This window comes from Magallana gigas, chromosome 6 (assembly GCF_963853765.1).
Source record: "Magallana gigas chromosome 6, xbMagGiga1.1, whole genome shotgun sequence".
NCBI lineage: Eukaryota > Metazoa > Mollusca > Bivalvia > Ostreida > Ostreidae > Magallana > Magallana gigas.
In genome coordinates, this window is record NC_088858.1 from 47,643,774 (window position 1) to 47,660,207 (window position 16,434).

Here is a 16,434-nt window from a genome sequence, read left to right on the forward strand (position 1 = left end):
TAAATCCCAGACCCGAGCCCGTCATCCAGGATCGAGTTTTATTATTGCAGCAAGTTAAAATCAGGAAATAATTCGGAACGAGCGATAAATAAACAGTCTTATACTACAGAAGAGTTGGCATAATTTATTGCATTAAGTCTGATGTTGTAAGGAAAATATATTCCTCTGCATGCCTTTACCCGTTAACTGCCAAGACGGAAATCAGGACACCTGATTCACTCTGTGACACGAACGTGTTGTTTCCTTCTACTTAGCGTCAGCACATTTATGAACTTCCGACTCGAACGTAATCTTTCCCATTTGTTTAATCAAACACATAGGAAATCTATATGCAGTAATGAATTGATTTCCTCCTTTTTCAAGTTCAGAAAAATTGTCCCTGATATTAATGTAAATACTGATGAAAAACATATATCGTTTCTTTCCCGGTTGCTGGGGTTTTGCACTGTTATGTGACCACACTGCAAGTTCCCTGTAGTTGTTGATACCCCGTTCTCTGCCGTCTTCTGTTGACCATCAAAAGTCTGAAATAATAAAATCTATTAGTAAAATAAAAAAACATATAATACAAAATTTATTATACACGATTTTCCAAATATTAAGAACTTTTTAACGTTTATAATTTTAAAAGTATAGATTTGTAATACTATTTGTGAAACAAGCACGTAGCATCGGTTTTGAAAGTGGGGGGGGGGGGGAGGGGGGGGGGGGGAGGGGGGGGGGCTGGCGAAGTGTATAACTTCAATTTAAATCCTAATTTCATTATTTTCATATCAATTTTTACATGCTCCTAAAAAAAGTGGGGGCCAACTCCATAATAATTCAATTTTTTATATGTAAATTTAAAAAAAAATTGTTGCTGCGAGAAAAAGTGGGGTGGGGGGGGGGGGCCGCCCTACACATCCTATGTGTTTGATTAACATCAATTATGAATATATAACAGTGGATTATGCTTGATAAGATGTCCAAGAGTCACATCTTACATTAATAGACCACTGGCCAGGAGTAGGAACACAGAAAACACGTAGAACACCATTCCTCTGTAGACATCAACAGTGGCGGCGTAAATGGACGACCCTGTCACAGAACCTACACACCCACAAATAGTCTCCACAATGGCAATCCCAGCATACATGGTTCCTGTAAATGGAGGAGATATACTGGTTCGAAAATTGATGCAACTATCAATTTCACATATTTGGTACGTATTTTACCGAATGCTGCACAGAGGGATACAAATGTTAACTTAAGGAGAGTGGATAGTAATCAAATGGCCCATCAGATATTACGTAAATTTTTTGATATAATTTTTATATCTGAATACAGAGCCCTTTTACAAAATGATATCAATGTTGTCTAAAAATGGCCACGACCATCTAGCCCTCTTAAAGAGATTGGACTTATGAATATGTTCTTTTTAAAAAAAAAAAAGAAGATGGGGGAATAAGATGGCGCAAATGCCCATTCGGTATAGTAGTGAAATACAATTTTAAATTTATTTCCCCCCAATTAAATCTATTCAAATATATTATTATACAACTTTGCAAAAGAAAAATTTCTAACTATAGTCAGTTTTTAATATATTTTACAAAAAATAAGAAAAAAAATATTGTCGGAAATTTTGGTGGTATCGAACCCGTAACATAAAAACCCTAGATATATATGGTTAGCTTATGCCAGGTACTCTAACCACTGAACCATTTCAGACACAACAGAGGCGGCTTTTTAAAATTTAATGTGTGACTAAGGTCACGAATTACCGGACTTGTATTATTTTTTCAATACGTTCAGTTGTTGGGATACAAAATGATATTTCTAATGTATAGTGGGTCATCTCTCCACGTTTTTGTTGATTGAAATCGGTTTGTTTACCATTAGACCTTAATTAGACTATGAGAAAAATATGGAGCACAGACCCACTCTATAAAAGAAAATGCCTTGAAGTTCTTAAAAATGACAATATTTGCAGGTTTTGATACGTATACGCCTGTTTGAGTCAACATATTCCAAGTATTGAACATACCTACAGGTTACAAATCAATGACTCGTTAAATATATATTGTTTTAAATGATTTAAAAAAAACCCATCAGATTTGTTGATACTTTAATTTTTTAGTAGTCTGTCCGACCGCGTATGGGCATTTTACACGCCTTATCCACCCATCTTCTTTGTTATTAAATAAGAGATTATTTCAAAAGATTTGCATAATGTAAACAGAAAAAAATATTAATGTAACCATTTCTGTTAGGGTCATATCTGCGGAGTAGTTCAGTTAACTATCAGTCCACCCGTCTGTCCGTCTCTTTGTCCTTTCGAATTCACTTGTTCGCAATATATTTCCTATGCTTTTGGCATAATCTACCAGTAGCTCAAATTCTGATATAGACACATGGTTTCTGCGGATTAAGTGCTTGTGGAGACTTTGAATCAACATTTTCTATCAGAGGTTACGGTTTTAGTAAATTTTGTGTAAAATTGAAAGATTTTTTTAGCCAAAGGGTAGGGCCACAGCACAGTCTTTTTCATGCTTATACCACTAAATAAAGATGGGGTTCTTTGAGATAGTGTCCATAAGTTTATGTTTCAGCTCTTTGCTAGCATGTCAAATCAATAGATACTATCTATTTTTGTACTCATATTAAAACATTATGTTTCCTCAATTTCGTTTCTTTCAACAAAACAATTACATACACCAACCTTGTTTGTGAGCAGGCGTCATTTTGGACAAAATGGCTCTAATCATAGGAATGGCGCACATCCCGAGAACACCAACCGCGGTGCCTAGAGATAGAAACGTTAAGTAGTTAACGAATAAATAATTGCATGAAGTAAACGTTTACTTCCTCCCAATTAACTGCTTAATGAATGAAATACTTCCTCAAAAAAATTGCATATTAGAACATACAAATTAAAAAATACGTTCTTTTTTTTTTGTCAAAAGCTGTGATAATTGAAACAAGTGTGAGTCGTAGCATATCAATAATACATTTCAAACTTATATTAGATATACATGTAAGCTTAATAAATATATTCTTTCGACAAATGAACATCTACCTGCAAAAAGAATGCCAATGGAGGAAGCTGAGCCGATCACAACAAACGAAATCGCAGACGTAAAGGTTCCGACGAAAGCTATTGCTGCATCATCTAGTTTATACTGCATTATCTTTATACCAAATAGGATCAGAAACTCTGACACCAATCTGTTTATGGTTTGGAAGATTCCTATTTTTAGTGGATTGAAACAAAAGGGACTATCCATGACGTAGTAGAGTTCGACACTGAACGCGCCCAGTCTTGGTAACAGTATACATACAAACACAGACAGACAGAGAATGTATTTCCATTTGGAAGACTCCGGGTTAATCGGGTCGTCTTCAACATAGAACTGAACAAGGTTCTTAAAATGTGATTTTAAATCGCAGTTTAGATTTACCTTTTTGTTCTCTGATAGAGTCTCCTCCATAAAACACAACAAAAACATTGGTACCATGATAACAATACTGGAAATACCTAGGCTCCAACCATAACCGAGCCTTTCAACGATGAAGCCTGATGCAAAAGAGCCAGAGGCATATCCCAAACTGATGAAAAATCCAACAACCGTGATTAAAAAGGACCGTGATTTCCCTTCAGCCGTTGTCAGATCCGAAACCATGGCCATGGACATCGCGAGCTGTATCACCCAAGTCCCACAGCAGCCGTCGATAAAAACAAACGCCAGAAAACTGTAAATATTCCAGTTCAAATTCACTGCTACAGTCATGAAAAATGTTTTCAGAAATATTCCTATAAGACTTACTAAGACGAAAGGCTTTCTGCCCATGGAGTCACTTAACGAACAAAACAGACCCGACGAAATGATGAGCGGTAGTCCCTGAGCCAGAGACATGTACGTGGACCATCTGGAGACCATGGACTGTACGATTTGTTCATTACGATACTCCTCTGAACTAGTGTTGGTATCGCACAGAGATTTCAACGTGTGGTTCTTGAAATGATTTTTCGGACGAAATATGCTCCAAAACGCTTCATGTCCGTATTCTCCGTACGAGTATGATCCAACAGAGTAAGCAAAGCTGAACGTGAACATCATGCCGCAAATGTGGCCTATCTTCAGACGGTATCTCAACATCGACTCGGACTCCATCGTGCTTGTTAACAATTGTTATTATTTTCCTTTTTGTTTTCCTTTAAAAATTTAAAGATGACGCTGTCACCAAAGTCACGCCCAAAGAGCACAAGTATGCCGGTATAGTGCTATTATAAACGGGAAACCCAGAGACACGCACTTTAACGCGGAAATATTGGTGATGATATGAATTAATGATGTACACGTGTTTTGAGGAAAAAAATAATATTTTTATGGACATGGAGGTGTTCATAGAACAGAAACTCAATTCAATTAATCTATAAATTACTAGCATAGAATACGAAAAGTGTTAGATTTGAGGTACAGTCTATCAATAGTAGACAACATGATAAAGGTCAAAATTGAATTTTGAATTTTTAAACAAGACTTTGTATGGCGTTTGATTATGAAAATATTAGAAGCCAGTCACACTTTGGTATTCCACCTAATGCACTGTCTACAGTATATATCAAAACATGGATGCCATAAGGGACATTTTAGGATCTCAACAAAATACTCCCTCTAATTAAAAGTATTGTCATAAAAATAAACTTTTACGGATAAAATTTATTTTGTATTACACACTTGATGCTACACTGTACAACAAGTTATTCTTTCCCACCAAATTCATCACTACATAAAGTTAGCAATTTAAAGACGTGCGCACTCGAAATAGTAGCAGCCTCGATAAACGCATCTTCCGTAGCCACGGGTGTTCGTTCCACCGTGTTTCATATAATAAGGAGAAGAGAAAACCAAAAAAAACCTTGGGTTTAAAATAACCATTATCTAATGGTAACCTAGATATAAATCAAACACGATCTCATAATTATAAACTGCATAAAATGATTGTTTTATGATTTATTGCAGAAAATAATCCAGATCCTTCATGTATGGTCAGAAAAAAATATCTCTCCTTTTTATTTGAGCAAAATTAAAATGAATGAATTTAATATAACGTACAATATCTACAACAAAAAATTGCATGATAAATATTAGCAAAACCAGATCGAAGTACAAAAAGATAGGAAGCAATAAACATCACAACAAACATTGTCCGATTTGTACGAAAATATTATTAACACAATTGGAAACCGGCCTTGTATCATCTTGTCATTTTAAATCATAAATTGCAGTGGAGTAGGTGTCATCATTCAATAAGAGTAACGACAAAAATACAGATCAAAGCCTCCGACAGGGAAAAGGTGTAAATATCTTGAATTCCTTTTCCCCTTTATTGAGCTTAATCAAAAAGACTGAATACATATCTAATTATATACAACAGAGTGATTGTATAATCTATTCAATCCATAATAATCAATAAATATAAGAAAATAACAAATGAATATAATAAATATTATAACGAAGAAAAAAACATTAAATTACATAATGTATGATAACGATACATAAATACTAGTATATATCGGGGGTATTATACACAGATCTCAATCTACCGAAATACTAATTCGACGTGTATAAATCATAAAGTAACATTTTAAATGAACAAAATATAACAGTAATCTTCATAAAATAACAGTATACCTAAAAAATAGCATTATTCCTCACAAAATAACATTATACCTCATAAAATATCATTATTCGACGTGTATACATAATAAAATAACAATATATTTAAAAAATTAACAATATGCCTCATATAATTACAACATATTGTACCTAAAAAATAACATTATTCCTCACAAAATAACATTACAACTCGTAAAATAACATTATTCCTCAAAAAATAACATTTTTTCTCATAAAATGAAAGTATACTTTATAAAATTACAATATTCCTCAGAAAAAACGGAAGTCATCGTTGTATAAAATACAGAACATAGAGCATCCATCACAGATTTTTCGATTTTTTAAATGCAAAACAAACAAGAACATTAAGACGTTTTAAGTCAACAAAAAAATTTAGCACATCCTTTATGATAAAAGCGAACCAAGAAGAAAATAAAGACAAACAGTCGCCATTTGTGTGGTCGTATCACAGCGAAATATTACATCTAAGCCTCGGCCATTATTTAAAATCTACTGTAGTCCTCAATTAGCTGCAGATCAGAATTCAACAGATTCTCATGCAAGGTTGCAATGCATAGATAAAGACACGCGCGTGCGTCTGAATAAATAGAGATGTTGTTGTTATGAAATGAAATGGCGGTTGGATAGACTCATTGATGCTAGTTAGTAGACAAATCGCCTGCAGAAGAAACAGTTGTGTTATTGTCATTCATTCTATGCAAACATGCATATACACATAATGGTATTAAACAGAAAAAAGAAACCATGCGCGGATCTTGGGGGAGGGAAATGTGTTGGGTATAATACTTGAATGTGGTTATTCTTTCACCAAATGAGTGCACAATGTAATACTAATAATATACTAGAAAATGAAACGAATACTGACTGGTCCTTATTATAAGTGTTTGATCGATTAGCTTGATCAGAATATACATTAAATAATACATCAGATCAAAAATTAACTATGCCTGCATACTAACTATAGACAAAAAGGGACAATGCAAGGCTATATGATTTAAAAAACCACAGCCTAGCTTCACGGGGTGGTATATTAGTTGATGGGCTCACTTGAAGGTATGATTCTGTACTCTCCTTTCCGTTTGTCGACACGGTTGAGGATGACCAAACACCTGTTGAATGAGAGAAAGAAAGACATAATATGTTATATTATATGTATAACCGCATAAAAATTAAAACATCCACATAATCATTTAATATATCAGATTTTGTAGAGTCAGGTACATATTATGCATATGTCGCCATATGTTGCATGTGATGTTCTCTCTAGCTTTGGCTAGTGGATTAACTCTTTAGCTTGATTGGTAGAGTGCACACCGTGATGGATTTGCATGTCAAAGGACCCTGGTTCAAACCCCAGCAGAGGCAATATTTGTCTCTGTTCCAAAGGTACATGTATCTACTCAGAGAAATCAATAAACCTTCACACTTTTATGTGCATTGTCTTCTTTGTTTTAGTCGCGTAAGATATATATATTGATTGGGGATTACTTTTTGAAACAAATTGATGTAGGCATCTGCAATAAGTAAATATTTCTGCAGTAGGCAGCAAAAGGTCTTCATCTACCTCCATCAACAAGCTTTAAAATCTCATTGAAGGTTTTGTGATAATACAGAAAACTGTGAAGTTTTAAATGTTGTCATTGTCCTTCTGAAATATTTTAATTTTGACAACAGTCGTCACAATACATATTTTTATTGCTAAAATTAAACAATGTCAAAAGGACAGTGCCATATATTAGTTCAATAACTACAGTCCTACGTAGGATATGACAAAATCTCTTCACCAGGCATTGGGGCGCAAAACCTTACTAAACGAAATGGCAACAATTCATAGATGTTTGGTTATTGCTGAATCTCCATCTCTTACAGACATTACTCTTCATCATGAGCGACCGTGGGTTAATGATTCCGACGCGTATAACGTTAAAGAGAGTGCAATATATGTATCTCCTCTAACGACATGCACGTACTTATGACATTAAATCTAGTTTTCATAGTTTATCGAAAAATGAAAAACGGGATTATTCTACCAAACGTTTTATTCCAGCTCTCAATTTGCAATTCTATAATCTTTGCCGCTCTACTTATACGCCACGCGGCGGATCTGTATGCTGAGTGGTACTTACAACAGAAGAATCAGAGCGATGAGCATAAATCCGGCCAGGACTAAGTAAGCCATGCCCCGGTAGTAGGAAACAGTGGCGGAGTATATAGCGCCACCTAGGACGGAGCCCACCAGGTTACAGATGTTCTCTACGATCGCGATGCTTCCAAATAGGGTACCTGTGGTAACAAACATGAACTTGGTAAACGTTACAGCAACATGCACAATGATTTTCAAACTTTGTTTTAAAAAAATGATACGACAAAAAGTGAATCTTAAGGTAGTATGGGACACCTGTCGATATCAATGTGGATGAAAGTAAATTACAATCAAAATACTTTCACCGGTTTTTTTTTAATTTATAAATAATAACATTTGTTTTTAAAAAATTATGGAAGGTAAAAATCATAAAAGCCCTAGCAAATTCATGACTTGCATATTAGTAGTTAATGATTTAATCCTTTGCGCTACGCTGTTATGTAATTTTAGGAAAGAAAACGATCATTATAAAATTATACACATGCACTTGATTTCAATGTTTATTTCGAAGGAGGTGTCACATACCACAATAAGATACGAGCCTTTCCACGACAGATATTGTTCAAATTTTAATTGACACGTTCGATCTTGCAATAACCGTATATGTAATGATTTCTAATTATTGATTTATTTGGAAAATATTCTGATTATCATAATTATAATATAAGATTATTAAATTTCAACCAACCATTAAATATTTTAACACTTAAAGTATTCCTTAATATGGTTCTGCATCCATCATATGAATAAATCTTCACCCTAGTCTTATATAGACGTTATATATTTAACTGATTTTTTTTTCAGTTTAAAAATAGAGAGCTGTTGTTATATGTTATGCCTTTACCTTGTTTTTCTATAGACGTCATTTTGGACATCACGGCTCGGATCATGGGAATGGAACACATGCCTATTGAGCCAACCAGAGCCGCTGAAATGTACAGACAACCATTATAAAATTATATATATATTGTATGTGTGTGTGTGTGTGTGTGTCATACATGTATGTAAATCTGGTTCTTTTCCCGAACTTAATTCCTTTTTAAGTCTGCTTGAATAATTATTAAGATACAACTTTCCCATGTAAATTGTTTGTTCACTGAATTTATTACAGACTCCTTTTCGACCTTAATGTCAAACTTAGTGGCCTTTATTATCGTTTAAAGAAAACAGTACCAGATTGTGTCTTGACAAAATCACAAAGAAGTAGTGTTATATTGTCGTTTGGGGATATTATGCATTATCAGGAAAAATACTTAGAACATGTCACATGTTTGCCCCATACATGCCATTGGGTTCAATTTAAATATAATTATAAATGCTTTGTATTCAGTTTTCATACACAGCCAAAGTGTGTGCAGAGAAATGGATGAACTAGTGCGTGCGCGTGATTTTTAGTACATTAAAAATATACGCATTATTTGCTGTAGTTTTTATCAATTTAAGAAAATTGCGATTGAGAAAATTTAGAATTCTCCATTTATACAGAAATGTCCTTTTTGTAAAATAATAAAATAAATCAATTATTCCCTATAATTACATGTACATACCTACATACAAGTATTCCGCCGACGGTGCAATGCCGAATAAAACGAAACAAGCTAGGGATGAAACAGAGCCTAATAGAGCAATTATTTCGTCACTGAAACACTTCTGGAAAAGTTTAATCCCAATCAATATAACAACTTCTGAAAGAACTGATTTTGCTGTTTCAAACACGCTGATTTTAACTGGACTGAAGCAAAATGGCGAGTTTATTAGAAAGAGTAGCTCAAAACCCGTTCCCAGTCTGGCCAACATGACAAAGGAAAACGCCGAAAGACCTATAATATATTTCCAGCGCTCGGAACTAGTTAAATCATCGCTTTTAATGTAAAACTGGAGGATATCCTTAAAGTTATTTATACAGTGAAATCTTACTGTTGAGCGTCTATCAGGAGGTAGAGTTTCTGGTACAAAACACATACCTAGGACTGAGAAAAAACAAATACCGCACGATATTGCCATTGAGTACATGAAGCCCACGGAAGAAATTGCATAGCCCGGGATGAAATTACCGACCGAAAACCCGACCCCTAGCACAAAGCTGATCACAGCTATTAGAAAAGACCTAGATTGACCTGAGGATATATCGGACATCATGGAAAAGGTAATAGCCAGAAAAACGATCCAGCTACCAGTACATCCCTCGACTAGAGTAAAGGGTATGAACAAGAAGATATTCCATTCGAATGCAATGGCTAGGGTCATCAAGAGCTGTTTGAGGCAAACTCCACCTACCCCAATGACCAAGAAAATCTTACGCCCCACACGGTCGCTTAGGGGTGCGAACACAATCGAAGCAAATATCAAGGGGACTCCCTGGGCAATGAAAATGTACACGTTCCAATTTGAAACTTCTTTTTGCACTTTCTGTTCCTCTATATAACTGACTGAACTGGTATTTGTTTCACAGTGAGATATATCGGAATTATTCGGTGTCGTTTTGTTAAAACCCCGAAATGCTTCGTGTCCATACTCTGTTGCGACAAAGAATCCCATTATATACGCAATGAAGAAGAAAAATTCCACTACACAAAGAGGAATAAATTTTCGGAGGTACCCCTCCTCGGTTTCTCTGACCTCCATTACAAACTTCAGGCAATTTTTTTTTTATAATCTACTTGTTGGTACTCTCATTGCAAAAGATGTGACGATGTTCTGTTTTTTCAACCGACGATCATCATAAAACACTCGTTAATCCGAAATACACTTGCTTTCAAGGGCACATAACTCTAAATTTGTTTACATCTTGAGATGCCATAGCTATTCGTCATCGAACTAATTCAATCCGGACGTCTCGATCCGGTAGTTTTCAATTTAATTCAATTTATTGACAAAAACCACATGTGGCGCAAGTCATACACAATGTTTTAGCAGTTTGAGCAAGTTTAAGGTAGTTTTAGGAAATGATTTAAACCACTTGTCATATTTGTTAATTACAAACTTAAAGCATTGACCCTCTCCCATGATCAGCAAAACTTTTTAATAAAACCAACTGTCGCTAGACGACAATTTAAGGGGAAGGAAAGTCAAAAACATTTTTTTCATATTAAAGGTATATGTGGCATATTTTTAGCGAATAACTTTAGTAAGATCTGGCCCTGGGGTTATAAATCTTTTTTTTTATACTCTCTCTCTCTCTCTCTCTCTCTCTCTCTCTCTCTCTCTCTCTCTCTCACACACACACATAATTTCTATCTTCTTTCATACGTGCTATAATTGATTAAAGTGTTATCAATTTTTTTTACATATACATTAGCAATAGTGTAAGGAGTTTCTAGTATTTCAGTGTGAAAAGATATTTCTAATTCCAGAAGCTATATCTTTCAGATAGGAAGATTACTATGAATTTTGAACATACATGTAGTAGATAATTTGAAGCGGTCTCGTCTCAGTATTGATGGTTGCCATCCTGTTTTTAAATAAAGTGAATTTCTTAAAGCTATGACTGAAAGACATGTAACTATTCTTGCTGCATATAACTGAACCTTTTCTAGCTTATCAATACCAAATTGAGAACATCCAGACCAAACTTCAACAGCATAGTCTAGGTCTTATAAATGATACACACATTTATGCTAAAATATATCTGGAGACAGTAAATTTAAGTTTTTGAAGTAGACCAGGTTTTTAATAAGCTTTTTAACAATGGTGTCTATGTGATTAGACCAACTTAAATTTGAAGATAACAATATTCCCAGATGCTTGTGTTGTGAAACATACTCTAAAGCACAATCATCAAACAACAAAACATTTTGTTAAACTAAAAAATACAACTTTTGTTTATTGTGAATTTTACATGTAGAAGCCATTCTTTGATAAGTAGATAGTAGTAATTTCGTAATTAAGATTATCTTCTATGACAGAAATATTGTTTGAACACTGTTGTATTGTACTATTATCAGCATAAAGTCTACAAATTGATCTTCATAATCGAGCGCTTATAATCAAATCAAGAATGCATTTTACTCTACGTGTACATAGACATGTCTATGCTCTAGATGTTTTAATTTGAAATAGATGAAGATCATGAAGTAGGCGAGGTTCCGTGGTAAAAATGACTTTGATATTTGGAAAATAAAAATCCAATACTGGTAGATGGTTTGGAATGGAAACCTAACATTCTTGCAGTAAAATTAAAATAAACGTAGAAGTTCAGGCCTATATTAGACAAAGAACACATTGAGATCTCTGCAGCTAGTATGTAAGGCCCCATAGGAAGCCAAATATGAACGTCATAATGAAGAAATATTGCCAACATAAAAATGGAAAATTTGCAATCTTTTTTATTTAGGTTTACATCTAATCTACCTTGTAACTACTTACTGCTGATTCTTGATTAGTTTCTATATTTCCAAGTAAGATTGTTTTTTGTTTACTTTCAGAATAAGATTTTATTATTTTTTAACGGTTTTAATATATCCAACAAAAAAAGAAAAAAAAACCCCGAAAAAAGCTTTGTACAAAATTATTCTTAATTATCATATTTCTAAGCATTTTTAACACTATAGAGGAAAGGTTAAGCGATTTTTAAAAGCCAATATTTTCGACAGCCAGTATCTCTTCCGTAAAAAGTCAAAGAAAAGTTATGAAATTTTTAAAATATCATATAAATATACCACAGAAAGTAGGACCCCCCCCCCCCCACACACACACCAACTCCTCTTTAAAATATTTGGTACCAGAGACGGATCCAGGATTTAAAGTTAGAAGGGGCTCCAATATGAGGCAGGGGTCGGGGGGCCGCCTTGAGGCCCCAAGTGAATATAGGGCAAAGCCCTATTGGTGGCCTAGGGGGCGAAGCTCTTGGATTCTAGAGATTTTGTAGGGTAAAAATGAAGTTTTTGATTTTAGACTTTTGTTATGTTTCTTCTCTTGATTATGCTTATAAAAGTAATAAATTATTTATACATGTATTTGATAAAGGTTTGTAGATATAAAACCTGAAGTAATCCCATCAAAATTCTTTGCCTTGCAGTAATATTAAAGGAAAGATTTCCATCCATTTTTAGCTCACCTGAGCCAAAGGCTCAAGTGAGCTTTTCTGATCACAATTTGTCCGTTGTCTGTCGTCGTCGTCGTTGTCGTTGTCGTCGTCGTCGTCGTCGTTGTAAACTTTTCACATTTACATCTTCTTCTCAAGAACCACTGGGCAGATTTCAACCAAATTTGGCACAAAGCACCACTAGGTGAAGGGGATTCAAGTTTGTTCAAATGAAGGGCCACGCCCTTTTTAAAGGGGAGATAATTGAGAATTATTGAAAATTTGTTGGTATTTTTCAAAAATCTTCTTCTCAAAAACTATTAGGCCGGTAAAGCTTAAACTTGTGTAGAGGCATCATCAGGTAGTGTAGATTCAAGTTTGTTCGAATCATGGTCCCCGGGGGTAGGGTGCGGCCACAATTGGGGGATCAAGTTTTACATAGGAATATATAGAGAAAATCTTTAAAAATTTTCTTCTCAAAAACTATTTGGCCAGGAAAGCTCAACTTTGAGTGGAGGCATCATCAGGTAGTGTAGATTCAAGTTTGTTCAAATCATGGTCCACGGGGGAAGGGGGGGCCAAAATTGGGGGATCAAGTTTTACATAGGAATATATAGAGAAAATCTCTAAAAATCTTCTTCTCAAAAACTATTTGGCCAGTAAAGCTCAAATTAAAATGGAAGCATCCTCAGTAAGTGTAGATTCAAGTTTGATCAAATCATGGTCCCCGGGGGTAGGGTGGGGCCACAATTGGGGGATCAAGTTTTACATAGGAATATATTGAGAAAATCTTTAAAAATCTTCTTCTCAAAAACTATTTGGCCAGTAAAGCTCAAATTAAAATGGAAGCATCCTCAGGAAGTGTAGATTCAAGTTTGATCAAATTATGGTCCCCGGGGGTAGGGTGGGGCCACAATTGGGGGATCAAGTTTTACATAGGAATATATAGAGAAGATCTTAAAAAATCTTCTTCTCAAAAACTATTTGGGCAGTAAAGCTCAAATTAATATGGAAGCATCCTCAGGAAGTGTAGGTTCAAGTTTGTTCAAATCATGGTCCCCGGGGGTAAGGTGGGGCCACAATTGGGGGATCAAGTTTTACATAGGAATATATAGAGAAAATCTTTAAAATTTTCTTCTCAAAAACTATTAGGCCGGTAAAGCTCAAATTAAAATGGAAGCATCCTCAGGAAGTGTAGATTCAAGTTTGTTCAAATCATGGTCCCCGGGGGTAGGGTGCGGCCACAATTGGGGGATCAAGTTTTACATAGGAATATATTGAGAAAATCTTCAAAAATTTTCTTCTCAAAAACTATTAGGCCAGGAAAGCTCAACTTTGAGTGGAGGCATCATCAGGTAAGGTAGATTCAAGTTTGTTCAAATCATGGTCCCCGGGGGTAGGGTGGGGCCACAATTGGGGGATCAAGTTTTACATAGGAATATATAGAGAAAATCTCTAAAAATCTTCTTTTCAAAAACTATCAGGCCAGAAAAAATCAAATTAGAGTGGAAGCATCCTCATGTAGTGTAGATTCAAGTTTGTTCAAATCATGGTCCACGGGGGTAGGGTGGGGCCACAATTGGGGGATCAAGTTTTACATAGGAATATATAGAGAAAAACTTTTAAAAAATTTCTTTTAAAAACTATTTGGCCAGAAAAGCTAAAATTAAAATGGAAGCATCCTCAGGAAGTGTTGATTCAAGTTTGTTCAAATCATGGTCCACGGGGGTAGGGTGGGGCCACAATTGGGGGATCAAGTTTTACATAGGAATATATTGAGAAAATCTTTTAAAAAATTTCTTTTAAAAACTATTAGGCCAGAAAAGCTAAAATTAAAATGGAAGCATCCTCAGGAAGTATTGATTCAAGTTTGTTCAAATCATGGTCCACGGGGGTAGGGTGGGGCCACAATTGGGGGATCAAGTTTTACATAGGAATATATTGAGAAAATCTTCAAAAATTTTCTTCTCAAAAACTATTAGGCCAGGAAAGCTCAACTTTGAGTGGAGGCATCATCAGGTAAGGTAGATTCAAGTTTGTTCAAATCATGGTCCCCGGGGATAGGGTGGGGCCACAATTGGGGGATCAAGTTTTACATAGGAATATATTGAGAAAATCTCTAAAAATCTTCTTTTCAAAAACTATCAGGCCAGAAAAAATCAAATTAGAGTGGAAGCATCCTCATGTAGTGTAGATTCAAGTTTGTTCAAATCATGGTCTCCAGGGGTAGGGTGGGGCCACAATTGGGGGATCAAGTTTTACATAGGAATATATAGAGAAAATCTTTAAAAAATTTCTTCTCAAAAACTATTTGGCCAGTAAAGCTCAAATTAAAATGGAAGCATCCTCAGGAAGTGTAGATTCAAGTTTGTTCAAATCATGGTCCACGGGGGTAGGGTGGGGCCACAATGGGGGGATCAATTTTAACATAGGAATATATAGAGAAAATCTTTAAAAATTTTCTTCTCAAAAACTATTAGGCCAGAAAAACTCAAATTAAAATGGAAGCATCCTCAGGAAGTGTTGATTCAAGTTTGGCCAAATCATGGTCCCCGGGGGTAGGGTGAGGCCACAATTGGGGGATCAAGTTTTACAATCTTTAAAAATATTCTGGGAAAGTTTTCGGTCCAAAACTCAGTACTTAGTGTGAAAGCACAGGTTATGAGATTAAAGGTAGATTTAAGTTTGATGAAACCATGATTCCCTAGAGAATTGTGGGGCCACGAAATGGGGAGGGGGGGGGGGGTTATAGGAATAGAGAAAAATCTTTTTACAGGTACAACAACAAAAGGGGTTGGTATTTACCAAAAAATAAGAGGTGGATAAAAATTGGCAGATTTTCAATTTTTTTTTAGCAAGATCTACTGTACTCAGTTGTCAAGATATTTTGATACTGTAATGCTAATTTGATCAGAATTAAGGCAATTGTTGCTCAGGTGAGCGATGTGGCCCCTGGGCCTCTTGTTTTCTTTTCGAATGGCTGTAAATTAATCAGTTTAAAAATCAAGTTCAATGGCCGATGTAAATTAAGTTATAAAAGATAACCATGCCAGCTTGTATTATAATAAACATGGAAGAGTCGTTTATTTTATTTATTTATTTATTTATTCTCATATTGTATAAAACAACATAGAGAAAATATACAATACATACAATATTATACAAAAAGCAAGAGTGTATACTGTACACATCAACCTGGAGAGTTGGCTCTCTTATTAATAATACTAATAAATTTACACAAGTTATTAATAACAGCTAATTTGTTACATGAAAATAATTCAGAAAATTTGAAAGCATTTGGTCGTCTAAAATACATTAATGGTAAATAAGCTTTTCTATATTCTTTCAATTCCGGACATATCATAATATAGTGATCTTCATCGCCAATGTTATTTTTACATAAATTACAAAATTTAATTTAAAACACTAGCTATAGTATAACCAATTACTTAAAGGTGGTTGACTGGTCACATTTGAACCCAAGAAGAGAGTAACCAAAATGGATTTTCTATGTTCGTTACACCATTGAACCCACGGGTTTTCTTCAAACTACACCATTGAAATCAGTCTAATGTAGAAAGTTGAGT

The 16,434-nt window shown here is 34.9% G+C and overlaps 2 protein-coding genes across 3 annotated transcripts; both read right to left on the minus strand.

Moving 5' to 3' along the window:
* Positions 1 to 104: 104 nt before the first annotated feature.
* Positions 105 to 4,348, minus strand: LOC136276462 (lysosomal proton-coupled steroid conjugate and bile acid symporter SLC46A3-like). The gene is made up of 4 exons (XM_066088490.1): positions 3,056 to 4,348; positions 2,699 to 2,782; positions 984 to 1,140; positions 105 to 524 (listed from the first exon to the last, which is right to left on the minus strand). Exons 1-4 carry the CDS (start codon positions 4,149 to 4,151, stop codon positions 449 to 451), a joined length of 1,413 nt encoding a protein of 470 aa, XP_065944562.1. The 5' UTR covers positions 4,152 to 4,348; the 3' UTR covers positions 105 to 448.
* A 631-nt stretch (positions 4,349 to 4,979) lies between these two features.
* Positions 4,980 to 10,603, minus strand: LOC105349028 (proton-coupled folate transporter). 2 transcript variants are annotated; one of them, XR_010714902.1, is made up of 5 exons: positions 9,372 to 10,603; positions 8,669 to 8,752; positions 7,808 to 7,964; positions 6,641 to 6,790; positions 4,980 to 6,339 (listed from the first exon to the last, which is right to left on the minus strand). XR_010714902.1 is itself a non-coding variant. In XM_066088491.1 (5 exons), exons 1-5 carry the CDS (start codon positions 10,447 to 10,449, stop codon positions 6,320 to 6,322), a joined length of 1,401 nt encoding a protein of 466 aa, XP_065944563.1. In that variant the 5' UTR covers positions 10,450 to 10,603; the 3' UTR covers positions 4,980 to 6,319. The 2 variants fall into 2 exon arrangements, 1 of the variants encoding a protein (XP_065944563.1); XM_066088491.1 differs by having other exon boundaries at positions 6,729 to 6,790.
* Between the last annotated feature and the right edge of the window lie 5,831 nt (positions 10,604 to 16,434).

Coding starts and splice junctions, on each gene's coding strand:
- LOC105349028 (XM_066088491.1), bottom strand. CDS start 10,449: ATGGAGGTCAGAGAAACCGAGGAGGGGTACCTCCGAAAATTTATTCCT. Junction 8,753..9,371: donor GGCGGAATACTTGTATGTAG/GTATGTACATGT, acceptor TGTACATTTCAG/CGGCTCTGGTTGGCTCAATA. Junction 7,965..8,668: donor GACGTCTATAGAAAAACAAG/GTAAAGGCATAA, acceptor TTGTTACCACAG/GTACCCTATTTGGAAGCATC.
- LOC136276462 (XM_066088490.1), bottom strand. CDS start 4,151: ATGGAGTCCGAGTCGATGTTGAGATACCGTCTGAAGATAGGCCACATT. Junction 2,783..3,055: donor CATTGGCATTCTTTTTGCAG/GTAGATGTTCAT, acceptor TTCTATCTCTAG/GCACCGCGGTTGGTGTTCTC. Junction 525..983: donor CTGGCCAGTGGTCTATTAAT/GTAAGATGTGAC, acceptor TTATTATTTCAG/ACTTTTGATGGTCAACAGAA.